Below are 25000 nucleotides of genomic sequence, written 5' to 3' on the forward strand. Positions count from 1 at the left end.
GCTATTCCATGTGAGAAATTGCAAAGAAACTGAAGATCTCGTACAACGCTGTGTACTACTCCCTTCACATAAAAGCTCAGACTGGCTCTAACCAGAATAGAAAGAGGAGTGGGAGGCCCCGGTGCACAACTGAGCAAGAGGACAAGCACGTTAGAGTGTCTAGTTTGAGAAACAGACGCCTCATAAGTCCTCAATAGCAGCTTCATTAAATAGTACCCGCAAAACACCAGTCTCAATGTCAACAGTGAAAAGGCAACTCCGGGATGCTGGCCTTCTAGGCAGAGTTGCAAAGAAAAAGCCATATCTCAGACTGGCCAATAAAAAGAAAAGATTAAGATCGGTAAAAGGAACTCTGCCTAGAAGGCCAGCATCTCAGAGTGATGGTTGCTGATAATGGGCCTCTGTACTCTGTCATGACATTGCCCTGTTGTACTGAAAGAATATGATATCAGATCAGTTGTCATCTGAGACATTATTACTGATGATAGGATGACATAAATTGTATATTGGAAAGTCTACACATTCTAGTTATCAGAATAACATGGAATTGTTGTGCAATTTAAATGTTTAAATATGAAACTATTTGTGAAAAGATTAAATGTAATTTTCGTTTTTAAAATGAGGGAATTGTTTTAATAAGTAAAATATCGTCAATCAGTGGCCACGCCCACGTGAATAGGCATTGGTTGGAAAGGATGAACCAACCCCTTTTCTACATTTCTATAAGAGCCCCCGTGACCCAATTCATGGCGAACTAAGCCGACATCAGCGTATTTACACATCATTACCACTCTGTATATACACATACAATTACATTTTAAATAACTTTATAATTTTGTAACTTTTGTGAGTGTAATGTTTACTGTTAATTTTTTATTGTTTATTTCACTTTTGTTTATTATCTATTTCACTTGCTTTGGCAATGTTAACATATGTTTCACATGCCAATAAAGCCCTTCAATTGAAATTGAGAGAAAGAGAGAAAGAGAGAGAGAGAGAGAGAGAGAGAGATGAGTCATATCTCTTGTTCCACCATGCATGGTTGATATGGGGTGCACATGGGTCACTTAACCAGGGGAATTATTTGACATGGGGCATTATTTGACATGGGGCATTATTTGACATGGGGCATTATTTGACCAGGGGAATCATTTGACCAAGAGCATCATTTGACCAGGGGTATTATTTGACCAGGGGAATCATTTGACCAGGGGAATCATTTGACCAGGGGCATTATTTGACCAGGGGTATTATTTGACCAGGAGCATCATTTCACCAGGGGAATCATTTCACCAGGGGAATCATTTGACCAGGAGCATCATTTGACCAGGAGCATCATTTGACCAGGGGATTCATTTCACCAGGGGAATAATTTCACCAGGGGAATCATTTGACCAGGAGCATTCAAAGCAGGGTGGAAAATGAAGAAGTAGAACAACTGGAGTCATGCTAGAATCTTTCTCCCTTCGCTCACACAGGCTTTATTTTCATTATAACAGCTTGACCTTTCCACAACTCTCTGATTGTAGCTGCCTATCTCCTGTCTCCCCAGTGCAATGAACAGTTTACCAGCCCCGGGTCTACAGTACAGTAGCAACTCCCTATCGACGCTGCTGTCTGTATGGCCGTCTGGCTGGCTGGCTGTATGGATGTCTGTTTGTCTGTCTGCCTGTCTGTATATCTGACTGTCTGTATGGCCATCTGGCTGGCTGTATGGATGTCTGTCTGTCTGCCTGCCTGTCTGTATATCTGACTGTCTGTATGGCCGTCTGGCTGGCTGGCTGTATGGATGTCTGTCTGTCTGCCTGTCTGTATATCTGACTGTCTGTATGGCCATCTGGCTGGCTGTATGGATGTCTGTCTGTCTGCCTATATCTGACTGTCTGTATGGCCGTCTGGCTGGCTGTATGGATGTCTGTCTGTCTGCCTGCCTGTCTGTATTTCTGACTGTCTGTATGGCCGTCTGGCTGGCTGGCTGTATGGATGTCTGTTTGTCTGTCTGCCTGTCTGTATATCTGACTGTCTGTATGGCCATCTGGCTGGCTGTATGGATGTCTGTCTGTCTGCCTGCCTGTCTGTATATCTGACTGTCTGTATGGCCGTCTGGCTGGCTGTATGGATGTCTGTCTGTCTGCCTGCCTGTCTGTATATCTGACTGTCTGTATGGCCATCTGGCTGGCTGTCTGTCTGCCTGCCTGTCTGTCTGCCTGCCTGTCTGTATATCTGACTGTCTGTATGGCCGTCTGGCTGGCTGGCTGGCTGGCTGGCTGGCTGGCTGGCTGTATGGATGTCTGTCTTTCTGCCTGCCTGTCTGTATATCTGACTGTCTGTATGGCCGTCTGGCTGGCTGCCTGTCTGGCTGGCTGTATGGATGTCTGTCTTTCTGCCTGCCTGTCTGTATATCTGACTGTCTGTATGGCCGTCTGGCTGGCTGTATGGATGTCTGTCTGTATATCTGACTGTCTGTATGTCTGGCTGGCTGTATGGATGTCTGTCTGTCTGCCTGCCTGTCTGTCTGTATATCTGACTGTCTGTATGTCTGGCTAAGAGCTCTGTGCAAACATCTCGGGAACGACTGGCTGCAATAGGAAATCCTGTAGTGGCCTTTTTTCCCACTGTGTGATCACGCTGGAACATGTATTCCTATGTGGTATTATTGCATGTTAGCACAAGTGTGTGTTTTGTGCTCAATGGTATGCATAACATGTCCTCTGTTTACTGTATCTCTAGTGTAAAGTCATTCATTCCTGGGGAAATTGTCAAATTCGATGCAAAAATGGTCAACTACAACCTTTACAACCCTCTACATGAATATTTATGTTCAAATCTTTGGGTATTCTGAATTTGTGACAGCATTTCACTTTCTTTTTTTTTCCACAGAGCTACACAATTACAACATGGCATAATTGTCAGCTATTTTGTTTTACACCTGTCTTGAGACAGTGAATTCTGTCAGAAGTTTCGGATTATTCGTGCTCTGACAAATACCATGTTGCAGAAGAGAAATGAATTAGAATAGCCTCTCTCGACTAGCGCACGGCAGGCAACCAGGAGCATTTGTTTTTCATCATTAAAATTCACCTAGGGTCCCTAACAGTGCAAACTCATTACTGTGTACCCGTCATCAGGGAGAGGTGCAAAGCAAAAAACGCACAGCGTTCAGTTCTTTCTAAGGGCAATTGGGCAAAGAAGAGTATCCAAGATGTATTCTCTTACCGGATTTCCATGTACACCGTTTCGTACGCGTCTTCAACTCTCTTTAGATCAGCAGCCGCCTTTTCAGCAGCTAGGAAAAAAAGAAAGAAAGAAATTCCTAAAAATATTTATATTTTTTTTTTAAAAACATACAGGATTTATTGTCACCTACACCGTAGGTGTTGTTTTACAGGGTCAGCCATAGTAGCACGGCGCCCCTGGAGAAAAATAGGGTTAAATGCCTTGATCAACGGCACATTTGATAAGATTAAAAATCTGTCAATCAAATCAAATGTTATTTGTCACATGCACCGAATACAACAGGTGTAGTCGACCTTACAGTGAAATGCTGTAGAGACTATATACAGGGGGTACCGGTACAGAGTCAATGTGGAGGCTATATACAGGGGGTACAGGTACAGAGTCAATGTGGAGACTATATACAGGGGGTACAGGTACAGAGTCAATGTGGAGACTATATACAGGGGGTACAGGTACAGAGTCAATGTGGAGGCTATATACAGGGGGTACAGGTACAGAGACAATGTGGAGGCTATATACAGGGGGTACCGGTACAGAGTCAATGTGGAGGCTATATACAGGGGGTACAGGTACAGAGTCAATGTGGAGACTATATACAGGGGGTACAGGTACAGAGTCAATGTGGAGACTATATACAGGGGGTACAGGTACAGAGTCAATGTGGAGGCTATATACAGGGGGTACAGGTACAGAGTCAATGTGGAGACTATATACAGGGGGTACAGGTACAGAGTCAATGTGGAGGCTATATACAGGGGGTACAGGTACAGAGTCAATGTGGAGACTATATACAGGGGGTACCTGTACAGAGTCAATGTGGAGACTATATACAGGGGGTACCGGTACAGAGTCAATGTGGAGGCTATATACACGGGGTACAGGTACAGAGTCAATGTGGAGGCTATATACAGGGGTACCGGTACAGAGTCAATGTGGAGGCTATATACAGGGGGTACCGGTACAGAGTCAATGTGGAGGCTATATACACGGGGTACAGGTACAGAGTCAATGTGGAGGTTATATACAGGGGGTACCGGTACAGAGTCAATGTGGAGGCTATATACACGGGGTACAGGTACAGAGTCAATGTGGAGGCTATATACAGGGGGTACCGGTACAGAGTCAATGTGGAGGCTATATACAGGAGGTACAGGTACAGAGTCAATGTGGAGACTATATACAGGGGGTACCGGTACAGAGTCAATGTGGAGACTATATACAGGGAGTACCGGTACAGAGTCAATGTGGAGGCTATATACAGGGGGTACCGGTACAGAGTCAATGTGGAGGCTATATACAGGGGGTACAGGTGCAGAGTCAATGTGGAGGCTATATATACACAGGGGGTACCAGTACAGAGTCAATGTGGAGGCTATATACAGGGGGTACAGGTACAGAGTCAATGTGGAGGTTATATACAGGGTACAGGTACAGAGTCAATGTGGAGACTATATACAGGGGGTACAGGTACAGAGTCAATGTGGAGGTTATATACAGGGGGTACAGGTACAGAGTCAATGTGCGGGGGCACCGGTTAGTCGAGGTAATATGTACATGTAGGTAGAGTTATTAAAGTGACTCTACCAACATGTAGGTTTGGGTATCGAACCAGCAACCTTTCGGTTACTGGCCCAACACTCTAACCGCTAGGCTTGCTATCAGTGGTGCATAGTGTGGTGTCTAAACATCCTGTGTGTTGCCAAACAGTGGCTGTTGATGTCTGCCAGTGGTGTTGTGTCTGGGTCTGGGAGAGGAGACGCTGAGTTGTAAACAAACACACATGCTATTTCCAGGTGTGACGGCAGCAGAGGAGCCTGCGGTCTTAATGAGTCACTTCATAGTGACAATAGTGTGCTAACAGAAAGATGAGATGAGACTAGACGGTCATGGGAAAGGTTTGAGCCAAAGCATTCACTGTTTCATTTTTACTGTACATGCTAGTACTATGATCGTGTGATGTCAGGATGACATGACATTATTGATAATTTTACATTGTACGAGCGATTGTGACAGTTAACAGCTCATTGTGACAGCTAACAGTGCACTTTTTGTCACAATGCACTGTTAGCTGTCTCAATGCACTGTTAGCTGTCTCAATGCACTGTTAGCTGTCTCAATGCACTGTTAGCTGTCACAATGCACTGTTAGCTGTCACAATGCACTGTTAGCTGTCTCAATGCACTGTTAGCTGTCACAGTGCACTGTTAGCTGTCTCAATGCACTGTTAGCTGTCTCAATGCACTGTTAGCTGTCACAATGCACTGTTAGCTGTCTCAATGCACTGTTAGCTGTCTCAATGCACTGTTAGCTGTCACAATACACTGTTAGCTGTCTCAATGCACTGTTAGCTGTCACACTGCATCGTTAGCTCTCACACTGCAATGTTAGCTGTCTCAATGCACTGTTAGCTGTCTCAATGCACTGTTAGCTGTCTCAATGCACTGTTAACTGTCTCAATACACTGTTAACTGTCTCAATGCACTGTTAACTGTCTCAATGCACTGTTAGCGGTCTCAATGCACTGTTAGCTGTCTCAATGCACTGTTAGCTGTCTCAATGCACTGTTAGCTGTCTCAATGCACTGTTAGCTGTCTCAATGCATCGTTAGCTGTCTCAATGCACTGTTAGCTGTCTCAATGCACTGTTAACTGTCTCAATGCACTGTTAGCTGTCTCAATGCACTGTTAGCTGTCTCAATGCACTGTTAGCTGTCACAATCGCTTGCACAATGTAGAATAATGATAACCATTCAGAAACACAAAGCTGAACCGGTGGGGGGTTGATAATCATTCAGAAACACAAAGCTGAACCGGTGGGGAGGGGGGTTGATAACCATTCAGATACACAAAGCTGAACCGTGGGGGGTTGATAACCATTCAGATACACAAAGCTGAACCGTGGGGGGGGTTGATAACCATTCAGAAACACAAAGCTGAATGGGTGGGGGGAATAACCATTCAGAAACACAAAGCCAGTGAGAAACAAGAAATGTATGAAAAAATATATATATATAAAAAAAGAGGGAGAGAAAGAAAGTAGAAACTCGAAGTGGAGCAGCTTAGTGAACTCTAGTTTCATTGTTTTACTAGCTGATAGTCCAGGGGATTTACTGTGTTTCTGAAGAGAGGAGGGCACTAGCTTCAGAGTGTTTAACAGTCACATGGACAGGGTTGCAAATGTGAATTCTGGGTACAGTGAAATTCTTATGCTTTGAGCTCCAACATGATGCAGGACTAATTTAAATAAAATAATGAAAATAGTAACAATAAACAATAAAAAAAATAGACATATCACTACATACATCATAACCGTAGCAGAGATGAAACAAAAAAGACATGTCCATTGGGGTGGAGGCAGAGTAAAGACAGTTAGGGGGAGGGATCTCAGTGCCGTGGCTCCCCTTTATCAGCGGGGCCCAAGCGCCGTGGCAACGGGAGCACATGCGTGTGTAGCTGAGTGGGAGGCTGTCAGAGCCCGGTCGGCATATCAATTAGCATGTTCATCACATGTGGTCTCAGCTGGTCGCCCATAAAGATAGATACACCCCACTCCTCCACCTACCCTCAGCCAGCCGAGACTGCAGTGTGCATCGGTCAGGCACAATGTAAAAACAAAGGGATGAGACAGTGACCCATGATCCCACAGTAACGTAAGCAACAGGCACAACATCTATACCACCTGCTACACACGTAAGAGTTATTGCTGCTGACGCAGTGCTGTCACTAGAGGCTGCTTAATATGGGCTGGCATGATGCTCACAACTTCTCTCCATGCACCCTCTCTCGATTTCTCACGGCCTCTCATCACTTTCCACCCCTCTATATGTCCCTCTTCATCTCTCTCTCTCTATATATCTCTCCCTGTATCCACCCCTCCCTCTATGTATCTCTCTGCCACTCTCCTCATTCTATCCATCCCTCGCTCTCAATCTCTCTCTCTGTCCTCCTCTCTCTCCCTCTATCCATCTCTCTCTCTCTCTATCCATCCCTCGCTCTCAATCTCTCTCTCTGTCCTCCTCTCTCTCCCTCTATCCATCCCTCTCTCTCTCTCTATCCATCCCTCTCTCTCTCTCTCTGTCCATCTTTCTCTCTCCCTCTCATCCGTCGCTCTCTCACTCTCCCTCTATCCATCCCTCGCTCTCAATCTCTCTCTCCCTCTATATATCCCTCTCTCCCTCTCTGTCCATCTCTCTCTCTCCCTCTATCCATCCCTCGCTCTCAATCTCTCTCTCCCTCTATATATCCCTCTCTCCCTCTCTGTCCATCTCTCTCTCTCCCTCTATCCATCCCTCGCTGTCCATCTCTCTCTCTGTCTCTCCCTCTATCCATCCCTCGCTGTCCATCTCTCTCTCTGTCTCTCCCTCTATCCATCCCTCGCTGTCCATCTCTCTCTCTGTCTCTCCCTCTATCCATCCCTTGCTGTCCATCTCTCTCTCTGTCTCTCCCTCTATCCATCCCTCGCTGTCCATCTCTCTCTCTGTCTCTCCCTCTATCCATCCCTCGCTGTCCATCTCTCTCTCTGTCTCTCCCTCTATCCATCCCTCGCTGTCCATCTCTCTCTGTGTCTCTCTCCCTCTATCCATCCCTCGCTGTCCATCTCGCTCTCTCTCTCTCTCTCTCTCTCTCTGTCCATCTCTCTCTGTCCATCTCTCTCTGTCCATCTCTCTCTCTCTCTATCTCTTGCACACCTTGTTCTGTCTGAGGCGAAGGGAGACTGCAGTATACAGTTAGAGCTCTCCCAATGAGATGTTTATGACAGGTTGCCTTAGTGAACAAGGCCCTCTTTTGTTGACTGACAACAGGAACTACACCAGCAATAATAACCAACTGTTTAGTAAACACCTGTTTGTATCAAACAGGACTGTGTGAAAGCACTACAACGACACAACAGTGACATGTTCGCCATGAAAAGGTCAACCTGGAGGTAAAAGAAACGAACACCTGTTTAGGAGAGGTGCCGGCAAGCAGAGTAGAACACCTGTTTAGGAGAGGTGCCGGCAGAGTAGAACACCTGTTTAGGAGAGGTGCTGGCAGAGTAGAACACCTGTTTAGGAGAGGTGCCGGCAGAGTAGAACACCTGTTTAGGAGAGGTGCTAGCAGAGTAGAACACCTGTTTAGGAGAGGTGCCGGCAGAGTAGAACACCTGTTTAGGAGAGGTGCTGGCTAGCAGAGTAGAACACCTGTTTAGGAGAGGTGCCGGCAAGCAGAGTAGAACACCTGTTTAGGAGAGGTGCTGGCTAGCAGAGTAGAACACCTGTTTAGGAGAGGTGCCGGCAAGCAGAGTAGAACACCTGTTTAGGAGAGGTGCTGGCAGAGTAGAACAGAGTAGAACACCTGTTTAGGAGAGGTGCTGGCTAGCAGAAAAGAACACCTGTTTAGGAGAGGTGCCGGCAAGCAGAGTAGAACACCTGTTTAGGAGAGGTGCCGGCAAGCAGAGTAGAACACCTGTTTAGGAGAGGTGCTGGCTAGCAGAGTAGAACACCTGTATAGGAGAGGTGCCGGCAGAGTAGAACAGAGTAGAACACCTGTTTAGGAGAGGTGCTGGCTAGCAGAAAAGAACACCTGTTTAGGAGAGGTGCTGGCAAGCAGAGTAGAACACCTGTTTAGGAGAGGTGCCGGCAAGCAGAGTAGAACACCTGTTTAGGAGAGGTGCTGGCTAGCTGAGTAGAACACCTGTTTAGGAGAGGTGCTGGCAAGCAGAGTAGAACACCTGTTTAGGAGAGGTGCTGGCAGAGTAGAACAGAGTAGAACACCTGTTTAGGAGAGGTGCTGGCTAGCAGAAAAGAACACCTGTTTAGGAGAGGTGCTGGCTAGCTGAGTAGAACACCTGTTTAGGAGAGGTGCTGGCTAGCTGAGTAGAACACCTGTTTAGGAGAGGTGCACGGTGTCGGAGGAAACACCGTGCACCTGGCAACCTTGGTTAGCGCGCACTGCGCCCGGCCCGCCACAGGAGTCGCTGGTGCGCGATGAGACAAGTATATCCCTACTGGCCAAACCCTCCCTAACCCAGACGCTAGGCCAATTGTGCGTCGCCCCACGGACCTCCCGGTCGCGGCCGGTTACGACAGAGCCTGGGAGCAAAGCCAGAGTCTCTGGTGGCACAGCTGGCGCTGCAGTACAAAAGTTCTAACATGTATTTTTTAAACTGCCTTCGATTGGGATCTGTTTCCCCTGTTTGGGGATGTTTAAAGGATCTACATTTGTAAGTGCCAATGTGTTCAGCACAGCCATTGCACTTGTAGTTTCCATCCGGTAGAGGCGCAAGGAGATGCTGTGAGGGGGTATATTTTGGGGGTGGTAAAATAGAGATTACCAATTGATCTCTGAGATTTCTATTCGTGCTATAACATGAGTAATGGCCATAACATAGTCCATGCAGATACGTACATTTTAGAATGGCATATGCTAATGTTAGAAGGGAACAATATGCATGTTTTCTTTTCAAACTTGTCATATTTTTTGTTATTGTTGATCAGTGCTTCTCAACCCTCTCCTCGGTTGAACCTCAGACGTTTCAAAAATGTTGTTGTAGCCCTGAGCTCACTCATCTGATTCACCTAGTCAAGGGGCTTGACGAATAGTTGACAAGTGAAATCGGGTGTGATAGCTCTGGAACAGTTCAAATACATGAAACGACTGGAGTTCCCAGAGGAGAGGTTTGAGAACGGCAACAGGTCCTAGAGGAGAGGTGTGAGAACGGCAACAGGTCCCAGAGGAGAGGTGTGAGAACGGCAACAGGTCCTAGAGGAGAGGTTTGAGAACGGCTGGAGTTCCCAGAGGAGAGGTTTGAGAACGGCAACAGGTCCTGGGAGTTCCCAGAGGAGAGGTTTGAGAACGGCAACAGGTCCTAGAGGAGAGGTTTGAGAACGGCTGGAGTTCCCAGAGGAGAGGTTTGAGAACGGCAACAGGTCCCAGAGGAGAGGTTTGAGAACGGCTGGAGGTCCCAGAGGAGAGGTTTGAGAACGGCTGGAGTTCCCAGAGGAGAGGTGGAGTGAGAGAGGGCTCCCAGAGGAGAGGTTTGAGAACCTGGAGTTCCCAGAGGAGAGGTTTGAGAACGGCTGGAGTTCCCAGAGGAGAGGTTTGAGAACGGCTAGAGGTCCCAGAGGGCTGGAGTTCCCAGAGGAGAGGTTTGAGAACGGTCCCAGAGGAGAGGTGAGAGGTCCCAGAGGAGAGGTGTGAGAACGGCTAGAGGTCCCAGAGGAGAGGTTTGAGAACGGCTGGTCCCAGAGTCCCAGAGGAGAGGTTTGAGAACGGCTGGAGTTCCCAGAGGAGAGGTTTGAGAAGAGGAGAGGTTTGAGAACGGCTGGAGGTCCCAGAGGAGAGGTTTGAGAACGGCTGGAGTTCCCAGAGGAGAGGTTTGAGAACGGCTGGAGTTCCCAGAGGAGAGGTTTGAGAACGGCTTTCCCAGAGGAGAGGTGAGAACGGCTGGAGTTCCCAGAGGAGAGTTCCCAGAGAACGGCTGGAGTTCCCAGAGGAGAGGTTTGAGAACGGCTGGAGTTCCCAGAGGAGAGGTTTGAGAACGGCTAGAGGTCCCAGAGGAGAGGTTTGAGAACGGCTGGAGTTCCCAGAGGAGAGGTGTGAGAACGGCTGGAGGTCCCAGAGGAGAGGTTTGAGAACGGCAACAGGTCCTAGAGGAGAGGTGTGAGAACGGCAACAGGTCCCAGAGGAGAGGTTTGAGAACGGCAACAGGTCCTAGAGGAGAGGTTTGAGAACGGCTGGAGTTCCCAGAGGAGAGGTTTGAGAACGGCAACAGGTCCCAGAGGAGAGGTTTGAGAACGGCTGGAGGTCCCAGAGGAGAGGTTTGAGAACGGCTAGAGGTCCCAGAGGAGAGGTTTGAGAACGGCTGGAGGTCCCAGAGGAGAGGTTTGAGAACGGCTGGAGGTCCCAGAGGAGAGGTGTGAGAATGGCTAGAGGTCCCAGAGGAGAGGTTTGAGAACGGCTGGAGTTCCCAGAGGAGAGGTTTGAGAACGGCAACAGGTCCCAGAGGAGAGGTTTGAGAACGGCTGGAGGTCCCAGAGGAGAGGTTTGAGAACGGCTAGAGGTCCCAGAGGAGAGGTTTGAGAACGGCTGGAGGTCCCAGAGGAGAGGTTTGAGAACGGCTAGAGGTCCCAGAGGAGAGGTGTGAGAATGGCTAGAGGTCCCAGAGGAGAGGTTTGAGAACGGCGGCTGGAGTTCCCAGAGGAGAGGTTTGAGAACGGCTGGAGGTCCTAGAGGAGAGGTTTGAGAACGGCTGGAGTTCCCAGAGGAGAGGTTTGAGAACGGCAACAGGTCCTAGAGGAGAGGTTTGAGAACGGCTGGAGTTCCCAGAGGAGAGGTTTGAGAACGGCAACAGGTCCCAGAGGAGAGGTTTGAGAACGGCTGGAGGTCCCAGAGGAGAGGTTTGAGAACGGCTGGAGGTCCCAGAGGAGAGGTTTGAGAACGGCTAGAGGTCCCAGAGGAGAGGTGTGAGAACGGCTAGAGGTCCCAGAGGAGAGGTTTGAGAACGGCAACAGGTCTTAGAGGAGAGGTTTGAGAACGGCTAGAGGTGCCAGAGGAGAGGTTTGAGTACGGCTGGAGAACCCAGAGGAGAGGTTTGAGAACGGCTAGAGGTCCCAGAGGAGAGGTTTGAGAACGGCTAGAGGTCCCAGTGGAGAGGTTTGAGAACGGCTAGAGGTCCCGGAGGAGAGGTTTGAGAAGGGCTAGAGGTCCCAGTGGAGAGGTTTGAGAACAGCTAGAGGTCCCGGAGGAGAGGTTTGAGAACCACTTTGTTTACGTTCACCTAATGTCGACTTGTGATGATGTCACTATGCATCGAGTACTTCCCGGGCCTTAAAGCTGTGAGATGGGGAAAAAACACCAGCCTACAGCTCGATCTTCAACCAACACAAACAAGTATACAAACTATACAAATTCACTAGTGTAATCACATATCCCTACAGTACTCTTTCCCCACTCAGTCCTAGTCCCCAGAAATGGTAACGCAGACTGTTGGGAGTTGAGCAGAGGTCAATCTAGCCCGCTTTACGGCTGTGTTGTAGTGTCTGATTGTATTAGAGCTGAGTGAGTAATGCTAGCTGACAGAATTAGCATCATGTTTTGGACTATCAGAGCAAGTAATATCCCCGGTGACTAACTCAGTTGCATTCATTCTCCCACACTCCAAACCCCTATTCACAGCCATTGAAGGACATCCTGGCCCACAAATACAGCACATAGTCATTATGAAAAGCCAATTCCTGACAACAAATGTCATTACATTAAATACAACAATTCTACCATGAGTATTGAATATTAACATCTACTGGGAAAAATGTATTTGGCGCGGCGAAGGAGCTCGTAGGAAGTCGTTCGACGCTGAACGCCACTCCAAATCAGCACGATAAACAGACCAACAGTCTCAGTGAATCACCTCCGCAAAACAACTGGGTACGGTTTATGAATATGTATGCCGTAACAGACGCCGAAGAGCCGACCTACTTCTGCGCCTTCGTGACTTTAGTCCCCACCTGGGGTAGCGCTGTCATCTTGCCATTTTGAATGCATTAATAGGTGGTTGGCAGTAATGGCCATAATGACATGTCATTCATGTGAAGCACGTGAATATTTAGTCTTGACATGTTTGTGAATTTAGTCGGGGGGAAAATGTACGCTCAACTCAACCTTGGATGTATATCCTGTGATGTCGTGGCGAGGATCCGATGACGTCAACAGATTACAATAAAACTGTGAAATCAGTCTGCTTGAGCAAAAATCTATACAAAACATACTGACATTACATCACGTTAACACACATCGAAGTAACATAAATAATCATACTGAGACACAAAAATGAGAGGGTGGGAGTAATTTTAGGAGGGGGAGAGGGAGAGGGACGGGGAGAGACAGATAAATGACTGATAGACAACCACTCTGTTTGTAGAGATAACAAAGGCTCCAGACATCTGGGAGAGTACACTGGAGATATTCCACAATTGCATCCCTTACAAAAACTTATAGAAATATCTTAATCTCCAATCAGCTGGGATTGATGCTGAATACTGTTCGCTTCAGCAGCCTGGGTGGAGAGAAAAAAAATCTATTTCAGACAAACGCTTCAGAACAGAGGGAGAAGCGAGAAAGCTGGCAGTCTCTCAACAACAACAAAAATCAGCCACTCGGTGTATCCCTCTCATGGTAAGAATCCAATAAATTCCACCCGCGGCTATCAGTGCACGCAAGCTCGGATAGGGGGAGGGTGGCAGTCTGACTCCCCTCTCTCCCTCCTCCCCTCTCCCTCCCTCCTCCCCTCTCTCCCCCTGTTGAACTACTGCACCAGGTGAGCTTAATTATGTTTCAAGGACGAGTCAACCTCAGCTGGGGTCAGAGGTCGTGGATCGCGCTGACGGCGGCGGCAGCTTAACATTTCACAGCTAATTTTGAAAGTGCTAAACAGAGCCTTGAGTGAACATCTCTCTGCCAAGGTGGGTAACCTAAAAGAGCACAGCTCTCTTTGCCTGCCCCCCAGGTTCGCTGTTTGCCTGTCCAACTCTTTCGGTGGAGGGCAGAGACAAGACGTTGAGTCCCTCACCACTGAGATTAATTTAAGGGGCATGGTGAAGGGTGAAAGTGCAACCAGCACTATAATGGGCATTGTGTAATAAAATCACAAGCAAATAAATGGTTCAGGAAGTACCTGCAGAGAAAGTTGATAGAGATGACCGAACGATATTAAGACAATATCATAAACTTTTTGTATTCATAAGAGCCGACTGAACAATATTAAATACAATATTGCTGTCTTTCTGTAGTCATAGGAATAGACTGCCTAATGTAATTGGATATTGGGCTAGCGGTGTCCTACCGCTAGCGGTGTCTAACGCTAGCGGTGTCTAACGCTAGCGGTGTCTAACGCTAGCGGTGTCTAACGCTAGCGGTGTCTAACGCTAGCGGTGTCTAACGCTAGCGGTGTCTAACGCTAGCGGTGTCTAACGCTAGCGGAGTCTAAAGTCTAACGCTCCTTGTATCATTAAATGAAAGTACATTATCAATTAAGTTTATCTCAGCCAGGGCCTCACCAGCTAGACAGAGGGTTCCTCCTTCTTACTAGTCTTCTGTCTTAGTTAAACACAACTTTTTGAATGAACCAAAATGAATCAAATAAAGATTATTTCCCCACAGACATGGTTGAGCTTTCAGCAACATGGAGAGTACCAGTTGTTGCTAATGTTGAGAATAGATGGCTCTTGCAATAACAGTAGACTAGGGCCATGGACTACACCAGCTAAGCTAGCAACAAGGCTAAACAAGTATCATAGAAAGCACCAGCTACACTAGCACCATGGACAACATCAGCTATGCTAACTAGCACAACGTCAGTTATGCTAACTAGCACCATGGACAACGTCAGCTATGCTAACTAGCACAATGTCAGCTATGCTAACTAGCACCATGGACATTGTCAGCTACGCTAACTAGCACAACGTCAGCTATGCTAACTAGCACCATGGACAACGTCAGCTATGCTAACTAGCACCATGAACAACGTCGGCTATGCTAACTAGCACCATGGACAACGTCAGCTATGCTAACTAGCACCATGGACAACGTCAGCTATGCTAACTAGCACCATGGACAACGTCAGCTATGCTAATTAGCACCATGGACAACGTCAGCTATGCTAACTAGCACCATGGACAACGTTGGCTATGCTAACTAGCACCATGAACAACGTCAGCTATGCTAACTAGCACCATGGACGTCGGCTACGCTAACTAGCACCATGGACATCAGCCATGCTAACTAGCACCATGGACAACGTTGGCTACGCTAACTAGCACCATGGACATCAGCCATGATAACTAGCACCATGGACAACGTCGGCTGACACCATGGCTAACCTCGGACAGTGGAGCAACATTAGCACCATGGACAGCGCCCACCAGTCCAAGCCCACGGACAGCACCAGGCATTCCAGGACCACGGACAGCACCTGCCAGTCCAGGACCACGGGCAGCACCTACCAGACCAGGACCACGGACAGCACCTTCCAGACCAGAACCATGCGATCTCATCTTGGCAGTCTAGTAGGCATCATCTAACCACTAAACTCTAGCTCTGCTGACCTCTCACAACCAGAAGGTTACAGTGTGGTTGGCCAAAATGACAGTAGTTACATTTTCAGAGGGCATCGCACAGGGATAAGAAAACATCATGATATAGCAAATCAAATCAGTCAATGTGCGGGGGTCACCGGTTAGGTGGGGACCACATCTGAACTGTGTTTCTGAGTATTAGATCAGATTACTGTCAAACATAATGGCACTATAAGAAGCACTTTATCCCATGTCTACACTGATGATGTCATTCAAGGCTGTGACTCGTTTACCAGAGAATCATATAATACACAGTACAGAGTATACAGTAATGTTCCGTATTGACTGACCTTCTTGTCTTAAAGTAATGATGGACTGTCATTTCTCTTTTCCTATTTGAGCTGTTCTTGCCATAATATGGACTTGGTCTTTTACCAAATAGGGCTATATCTGTATACCACCCCTACGTTGTCACAACACAACTGATTGGCTCAAACGCATTAAGAAGGAAAGAAATTCCACAAATTAACTTTTAACAAGGCACACCTGTTAATTTTAATGCATTCCAGGTGACTACCTCATGAACCTGGTTTTGAGAATGCCAACAAAGTGCAAAACTGTCATCAAGGCAAAGGGTGGCTACTTTGAAGAATCTCAAATACAAAATATATTTTGATTTGTTTAACACTTGTTTGGTTACGTCATGATTCCATATGTGTTATTTCATGTTTTGATGTTTTAAAAACAATGAAAATAGCAAAAATAAAGAAAAACCCTTGAATGAGTAGGCGTGTCCAAACTTTTGACTGGTACTTTACTTGCAGGGCATGATAGATGGGATGGAGGTGGGGGATGGAGATGGGGGATGGAGATTCTGGATGGTGGTGGGGAGATGGAGGTTCTAGATGGTGGTGGGGGATGGACGTTCTGGATGGAGGTGGGGGATTGAGGTGCTGGATGTATGTTCTGGATGGAGGTGGGGGATTGAGGTGCTGGATGTATGTTCTGGATGGAGGTGGGGGATTGAGGTGCTGGATGTATGTTCTGGATGCAGGTGCTGGATGGAGGTGGGGGATGGAGGTGGAGGATGATGGTGGGGGATGGAGATGCTGGACGGAGGTGGGGGATGGAGGTCGAGGACGGAGGTTTGAGATGGTGGTTCTGGATGGTGGTGGGGGATGGAGGTTCTGGATGGTGATGGGGATGGAGGTTCTGGATGGTGGTGGGAGATGATGTGGGGGATGGAGAATTGGGATGGTGGTGGGAGATGGAGGTTCTGGATGGAGGTGGGGGATGGAGGTTCTGGATGGAGGTGGGGGTTGGAGGTTCTAGATGGAGGTTGGGGATGTAGGTTCTGGATGGTGGTGGGGATGTAGGTTTTGGATGGTGGTGGGGATGGAGGTTCTGGGTGGTGGTGGGGAGATGGAGGTTCTGGGTGGTGGTGGGGGATGGAGGTTCTGGATGGTGGTGGGGATGGAGGTTCTGGATGGTGGTGGGGGTTGGAGGTTCTGGATGGTGGTGGGGGATGGAGGTGGGGGATGGAGGTTCTGGGTGGAGTTGAGGGATGGATGTTCTGGATTGAGGTAGGGGATGGAGGTTCTAGATGTTGGTGGGGGATGGTGGTGGGGGATGGAGGTTCTGGATGTTGGTGGGGGTTGGAGGAGGGTGATGGTGGTGGTGGTGGATGATGGTGGTGGGGGATGGAGGAAGGGGATGGAGGTGCTGGGTGAAGGTGAGGGATGGATGTTCCGGATTGAGGTAGGGGATGGATGTTCTGGATTGAGGTAGGGGATGGAGGTTCTAGATGTTGGTGGGGGATGGTGGTGGGGGATGGAGGTTCTGGATGGTGGTGGGGGATGGAGGTTCTGGATGGTGGTGGTGGATGGAGGTTCTGGGTGGTGGTGGCGAGATGGAGGTTCTGGGTGGTGGTGGTGGATGGAGGTTCTGGATGGTGGTGGGGGTTGGAAGTTCTGAATGGTGGTGGGGGATGGAGGTTCTGGATGGTGGTGGGGGTTGGAGGTTGGTGATGGTGGTGGATGATGGTGGTGGGGGATGGAGGAAGGGGATGGAGGTTCTGGATGGAGCTGGGGGATGGAGGTGCTGGGTGGAGGTGAGGGATGGATGGTCCGGATTGAGGTAGGGGATGGAGGTTTTAGATGTTGGTGGGGCATGGTGGTGGGGGATGGAGGTTCTGGATGGTGGTGGGGGTTGGAGGTTGGTGATGGTGGTGGGTGATGGTGGTGGGGGATGGAGGAGGGGGATGGATGTTCTGGATGGAGCTGGGGGATCGAGGTGCTGGGTGGAGGTGAGGGATGGAGGTTCTGGATTGAGGTAGGGGATGGAGGTTCTGGATGGTGGTGAGGGTTGGAGGTTCTGGATGGTGGTGGGGGATGGAGGTTCTGAATGGAGGTGGGGGATGTTTTGAGGGATGGAGGTTCTGGATGGAGTTGGGGGAAGGAAATAGGGGATGGTGGTGGGGGATGGAGGTTCTGGATGGAGTTGGGGGATGGAAATAGGGGATGGTGGTTCTGGATGGAGGTGGGGGATGGAGGTGGGAGATGGAGGTTCTGGCTGGAGTTGGGGATGAAGGTGGGGGACGGAGGTTCTGGATGGTGGTGGGGGATGGAGTTGGGGGTGGAGGTGGGGATGGAGGTGTTGGATGATGGTGGGGGATGGAGGATCTGGATGGAGGTTCTGGATGGTGATGGGGGACGGAGGATGAGGATGGAGGTTCTGGATGGTGGTGGCGTACGGAGGTGGGGGATGGAGGTGGGTTACGAATGCCGCCACAATACATCTGTCTAATCAGGGGAGAGAGAAGGAGACTGACAAGTGCGACTCAAGTCTTCTCACGACGGGCTCTCGATACACACAGACACAGCCCACTCCTCCCCTGAGCACAGCCCTATATAGAAACCAAACCTAGATATGTGATGACACTGTACCTTTTATGTAACTACAATTAGCCTCTAACAAGCATGTTAAGTAGACAATCTGATTGCTGAAGGGGTGAACTGATAGCCGGGTATCAACACATGTATGTTACAGGACGTAAATACCATGATGCTACATTACTGAAGCAATGGCAGCTGTATGTTACAGGACGTAAATACCATGATGCTACATTACTGAAGCAATGGCAGCTGTATGTTACAGGACGTAAATACCATGATGCTACATTACTGAAACAATGGCAGCTGTATGTTACAGGACGTAAATACCATGATGCTACATTACTGAAACAATGGCAGCTGTATGTTACAGGACGTAAATACCATGATGCTACATTACTGAAACAATGGCAGCTGTATGTTACAGGACGTAAATACCATGATGCTACATTACTGAAACAATGGCAGCTGTATGTTACAGGACGTAAATACCATGATGCTACATTACTGAAACAATGGCAGCTGTATGTTACAGGACGCCACACTGCGAAGGCAAACATGACGCTGATGTTACAACAGCCCCACACAGTCGCTCTCTACTGAAGTTTTCCTCTACATTTCAAGGGAGGCGGTGAGGGCCCCACGTGCTTTTACCATGCTTCTATGTCGATCCACAATCCCCACAGGGACGTCTCTCCTCCTCTCCTCTCCCCTCGCCGTGTCCAAATCACAATCAAACAGCGAGGCCATCAAAATAAGGGGATCGAGGGAGGGAGGGAGAGACTAAACAAACCCGAGACGCCAACGCCGAACCATCTTGCACGTCCGTTAATTATTTTCCAACCGCGGAAAAAAACAAGCAGCTGTTGTCAGTGAGTGAGATCTGTGGGCGCTGTCGAAAGTCTCCCCGAAACGAAGCCCTTGACATAATGCTGCTTCCAGAGGACAGGAGGGGGATGGAGCTGAAGCACCAACACTGATCCAGCCACAGCAACATAACAGCCTGATGGTAATTATTTAGACATCAACATCCACTAATTATAATGGCCGATGACAGGTCCCCAAAACTATTTTAGCACAAAGGGCCCTGAGCCAGTGTTGGCATGGCACTTGTGGTTACGGGAATAAAGATGCCAAATCTTTCCCCATTGTCTCACGGCACATGCAATTTAGTTTAACATCTCAGCGTGGATTTGTACTTGACTTCATTGATGATGAGAAACACGGCTATTTTCTTCGCCGCTCTGCCGGTTTTGTGGTTGCGGTTTGAAACGGCTTGGACTTGTTCCAGACCATCTTTAGCGTACCGAGAGGCTACAGGTTGACACATTGACATTTCTCCTGTTACGGGGGTCATGTAATGAATCGATGTACACATTTTGATGAGAGTGGCACGCTTATCAGAGCTGTGAACATCTACCATGGCTGAATTGGTGTCTTAAATACACAGAAGTGGACAATAATCAAAAAACACATCACTAAAACTTTGATTTCATATCACCCCTTTTGAGGCAGTGGAGTACACTCTCTCTCACACACACACACACATACTCTCTCTCTCACACACACACACACACACACACACACACACAATCTCACACACACACACACACACACACACACACACACACACACACACACACACACACACACACACACACACACACACACACACACACACACACACACACACACACACACACACACACACACACACACACTCACACACACACACACACACACACACACACACACACACACACACACACACACACACACACACACACACACACACACACACACACTCTCTCACACACACACACTCTCTCTCACACACACACACACACACACACACACACACACACACACACACACACACACACACACACACACACACACACACTCTCTCACACACACACACACACACACACACACGCACACGTGCGCACACACACACTCTCTCTCCCTCTCACACACACACACACACACACACACACACACACACACACACACACACACACACACGCGCACACACACACACTCTGGAGGAAAGCTAGCAGAGACATTGAGCCCTCTCAAGGGGCAGCAGCGGGAGAGAGGGGGAGGAACTAGAGGTGGTATATCCAATCACAGAAATCAAAAGCATTTGACTGATAAATTATTAATAGAAATGGAATGCTCTTCTCTGGCATGGTTGAGCATAGCTGAAAGAAGAGACAGAACTGAATCACAGCTGTCGATGTGGTGATGACAGGTGTGTATTCATGGCTCCCTGTGTGTGTGTGTGTGTGTGTGTGTGTGTGTGTGTGTGTGTGTGTGTGTGTGTGTGTGTGTGTTAGTAGAAAAACCTCTGACTCCTGACACTTCACATCCGTCGAAGATGAGGAAGGAAGGAGGTGAGGGATGGACGGATGTGACAGGAGAAGACTAAACGGCTGTTGATGAGGGCTGTGTATGAGAGTGTTTTGTACGCAAGGTGTCACAACGTGTATGCAGCTCTGTTTGTGTGTGTCTACGAATGACGTTTACCATCCAGACAACCAGTACCACCTGCATTATTTTTGTTAAGCATTTGCTTACATTTAGTAACTTCAAACTGAACCACCGTGCTTCTATCTTTGTAGTTTGCATGTGTGTTCCTCACGTGAGAGATACTTGCGAAAGAGCAGGGGAGGGGGGTAGTCGAGCTGAGGAAGGCAGGAGAAACGCTGTTTTTGCTGGCATTCGATTGGTTGTCAGGATGGTGTTGTACAAAAGGTACAAACCTTTTTCTTATGACCAAAACACACAATGAGTTACGGCATAACAATAAATAAATGGGGGAAAAAAACAGGATAAAAAATTCTCGTTTCCTCTGTTAGAAAACGTCCCGTTGTTAGAACTAAAACCTTTACGTCACATGTTGATTAAACCCAGGTGGAAGTAAACGTGAATACCTTTCGACCTTCTCTTCATCGTGGCTTTTAAGTTACACAACGAACAGTGTGACCCACCATTTCTATCAGCGTCCCAGATTTAGATTCCATATCCCTCTCAACATGATGCCACGCGTCTGTGAGGGAGGGGAGGGGGAGAGGGGGGGGAGCATTGCACTTTGCCTAACACAAACACATTCACAGATGGTTTCCTTCTCTACCGAGCACACTGCCATTCGCACACACGTACGTGTGATTTTAACAAACACTAAAACGGTACACTGTCACATCCCTCAGCCAGCTAAGCCATATAGAGACTAAGATTCAACTCCATGTATTCCCGGATAAGGCCTGTGTAAACAGCATTCACACTCCACAGGCTCAGAAGCAGCCATTACAACCAACAACCTAAAAGCAGGGGTTGTGTTCGGTTAGGCACAAAACAGAAGAAAGCTGAGTGAAATGTGTGTTGGGCAGGGGGGTGGGGTACAACCTAAAGTTGTCTATTGTCACGTTGTCAGTTGCACGTAGTTTTGCAGTGGTGTACCCCTAATGACCATGTCCCTGGCCTCATTGGTCTGTTTCCCTATTTGTCACCGCATCACAAGAACTTTGGCTAAAAGTCTGGTGTTGTGTTTGGTGTATTAAACATCCCTCAACATAACTGCGATGATAAAGGATTATTCCAAGACCTTTGAATAAAAACATACTGAACCAAGATGAGAAACAAAATGGTTGACTTGATTGAATAAAAATCTCAATTTAAAATGTACGAAATGCAGAAACTGCTCCGCCATTTCCTGGTTACTGGTTACATCTGACAAAACTGTAGAGAGTACCATCAAGAACCGTTGTGAAATACAGTATCTTTCCAAAAAACAAAAAATATATTTTTCTTCTGTTTGAAGCTGGTGTACAAAACCAATAGTAAAAAGCGCAAAAACGTAACAGAAAGCATAGATATAGCGCACCTAGAACAGATCCAACACATCTTAGACTGGCTTTCAATGCGAAATACAGATCTATAACTCACGTTTCTATATGAATTTGGTCGCATCAACCAAAAAAGTGACATATTACAGCTTTAAAACCCTTCTCGAAAAAAATAAAAATAAAATATATATATATATATAACAGAAATTGCATTTATTTTATGTTTCTTCGTGGAGACAAAGAAAGGCAAGTCCAACTACTTACTCCCTACAAATACCACACAGCCATTTTCAGTGAGAGAACGATTGCGGTAGAAAAAAATAAAACAAAACGGACGATTGATCTGGGCACTCAGCTTCATAATGCTATAACAGCACTCATTTCATTTCAGAGAGTAGTTTGTTACCACACAAGAGGGCGTAAAAAATAAAAAACCTCCACTTCACGGATGATATAGTAGTGCCTGTTGTACCGTCTATGGGTCGGAGTGATTTTGCATTTTGATAGGGGTGAAATTGAAGTGTGTTCCATTCAAGAGGCATCGATGTGGGGTTTAATATACGTTTCCATCGCTTGACATATCAGGCGGTTATGGGCTTTCCGACGTTCGAGACCAAACATGTCTTTTTTTTAAACTCCCAACAGCCTCTGCTTTCTGGCTGTGTTCCGCATGCAGGGACATAAAGACCCACATTATAAAGTCCACGGTCTATTATTGCCCTCTGCTGTAAAGACACAGCGCGCCAAAAGAGCGCAGATTCAAAATGGGCTCAAGGCTCCATGTTAAGCCTTGCTAAATGCATTGCTGTGAGTGAGAAATACGACAACAAAAAACTTGCTCCAGGCCACCGTACTCTCTATTTCTGTTGCTTGACCTCTCCCTCTATCCATCTCTGCCTCTTGACCTTTCTATCTCTGTCTCTTGAGCTCTCTATCTCTGCCTCTTGACCTCTCTTTCTCTGCCTCTTGACCTCTCTTTCTCTGCCTCTTGACCTCTCTTTCTCTGCCTCTTGACCTCTCTCTCTATATCTCTGCCTCTTGACCTCTCTCTCTATATCTCTGCCTCTTGACCTCTCTCTTTATATCTCTGTCTCTTGACCTCTCTCTCAACCTCTTGCCCGCTCTCTCTCTACCTCTTGACCTCTCAATCTCTGCCTCTTGACCTCTCAATCTCTGCCTCTTGACCTCTCCATCTCTCTGCCTCTTGACCTCTCAATCTCTGCCTCTTGACCTCTCCATCTCTCTTGACCTCTCTCTGCCTCTTGACCTCTCCATCTCTCTGCCTCTTGACCTCTCCCTGCCTCATGACCTCTCTCTGCCTCTTGACCTCTCCCTCTCTCTTGACCTCTCCCTGCCTCATGACCTCTCTCTGCCTCTTGACCTCTATCTCTGCCTATTCACCTCTCTCTATCTCTGCCTCTTCACCTATCTCTGCCTATTCACCTCTCTCTGCCTATTCATCTCTCTCTGCCTCTTGACCTCTCTCTGCCTCTTGACCTCTCTCCATCTCTGCCTCTTGATCTCTATCTCTGCCTCTTGATCTCTATCTCTGCCTCTTCACCTCTCTCTGCCTCTTCACCTCTCTCTGCCTCTTCACCTCTCTCTGCCTCTTGACCTATCTCTGCCTCTTGATCTCTATCTCTGCCTCTTCACCTCTCTCTGCCTCTTGACCTATCTCTGCCTCTTGATCTCTGTCTCTGCCTCTTCACCTCTCTCTGCCTCTTGGCCTCTCTCTGCCTCTTGACCTCTCTCTGCCTCTTGACCTCTCTCTGCCTCTTGACCTCTCTCTGCCTCTTCACCTCTCTCTGCCTCTTGACCTCTCTCTGCCTCTTCACCTCTCTCTGCCTCTTGACCTCTCTCTGCCTCTTGACCTCTCTCTGCCTCTTCACCTCTCTCTGCCTCTTGACCTCTCTCTGCCTCTGCCTCTTGACCTCTCTCTGCCTCTTGACCCCTCTCTGCCTCTGCCTCTTGACCTCTCTCTGCCTCTTGACCTCTCTCTGCCTCTGCCTCTTGACCTCTCTCTGCCTCTTGACCCCTCTCTGCCTCTGCCTCTTCACCTCTCTCTGCCTATTCATCTCTCTCTGCCTCTTGACCTCTCTCTGCCTCTTGACCTCTCTCCATCTCTGCCTCTTGATCTCTATCTCTGCCTCTTGATCTCTATCTCTGCCTCTTCACCTCTCTCTGCCTCTTCACCTCTCTCTGCCTCTTCATCTCTCTCTGCCTCTTCACCTCTCTCTGCCTCTTGACCTATCTCTGCCTCTTGATCTCTATCTCTGCCTCTTCACCTCTCTCTGCCTCTTGGCCTCTCTCTGCCTCTTGACCTCTCTCTGCCTCTTGACCTCTCTCTGCCTCTTGACCTCTCTCTGCCTCTTGACCTCTCTCTGCCTCTTGACCTCTCTCTGCCTCTTGACCTCTCTGCCTCTTGACCTCTCTCTGCCTCTTCACCTCTCTCTGCCTCTTGACCTCTCTCTGCCTCTGCCTCTTGACCTCTCTCTGCCTCTTGACCCCTCTCTGCCTCTGCCTCTTGACCTCTCTCTGCCCCTTGACCTCTCTCTGCCTCTGCCTCTCGACCTCTCTCTGCCTCTTGACCCCTCTCTGCCTCTGCCTCTTGACCTCTCTCTGCCTCTTCACCTCTCTCTGCCTCTTGACCTCTCTCTGCCTCTGCCTCTTGACCTCTCTCTGCCTCTTGACCTCTCTCTGCCTCTGCCTCTTCACCTCTCTCTGCCTCTGCCTCTTCACCTCTCTCTGCCTCTTCACCTCTCTCTGCCTCTTGACCCCTCTCTGCCTCTGCCTCTTGACCTCTCTCTGCCTCTTGACCTCTCTGCCTCTTGACCTCTCTCTGCCTCTTGACCTCTCTCTGCCTCTTGACCTCTCTCTGCCTCTTGACCTCTTCCTCTCTAACTCTCCTTCTCTATATCTAAGGTTAATGGGTCAGGTCAGAGAACTCACTTTGCGATGTGAATCAGAGACGTGAA

At 48.1% G+C, this 25000-nt stretch overlaps 1 protein-coding gene across 5 annotated transcripts in view; it reads right to left on the reverse strand.

The window, feature by feature from the left end:
* LOC112214854 (glucosidase 2 subunit beta) overlaps nt 1–25000 on the reverse strand; it is a 278290-nt gene that overhangs the window by 120746 nt on the left and 132544 nt on the right. For all 5 annotated transcript variants that reach the window (XM_042298486.1, XM_042298485.1, XM_042298488.1 and 2 more), the window contains exon 11: nt 3217–3286. In XM_042298486.1, coding sequence (XP_042154420.1) covers nt 3217–3286 — 70 coding nt within the window. The remainder of the gene's footprint in view (nt 1–3216; nt 3287–25000) is intronic.

This window comes from Oncorhynchus tshawytscha, linkage group LG15, assembly GCF_018296145.1.
Source record: "Oncorhynchus tshawytscha isolate Ot180627B linkage group LG15, Otsh_v2.0, whole genome shotgun sequence".
In the NCBI taxonomy this organism is placed as follows: Eukaryota; Metazoa; Chordata; class Actinopteri; order Salmoniformes; family Salmonidae; genus Oncorhynchus; species Oncorhynchus tshawytscha.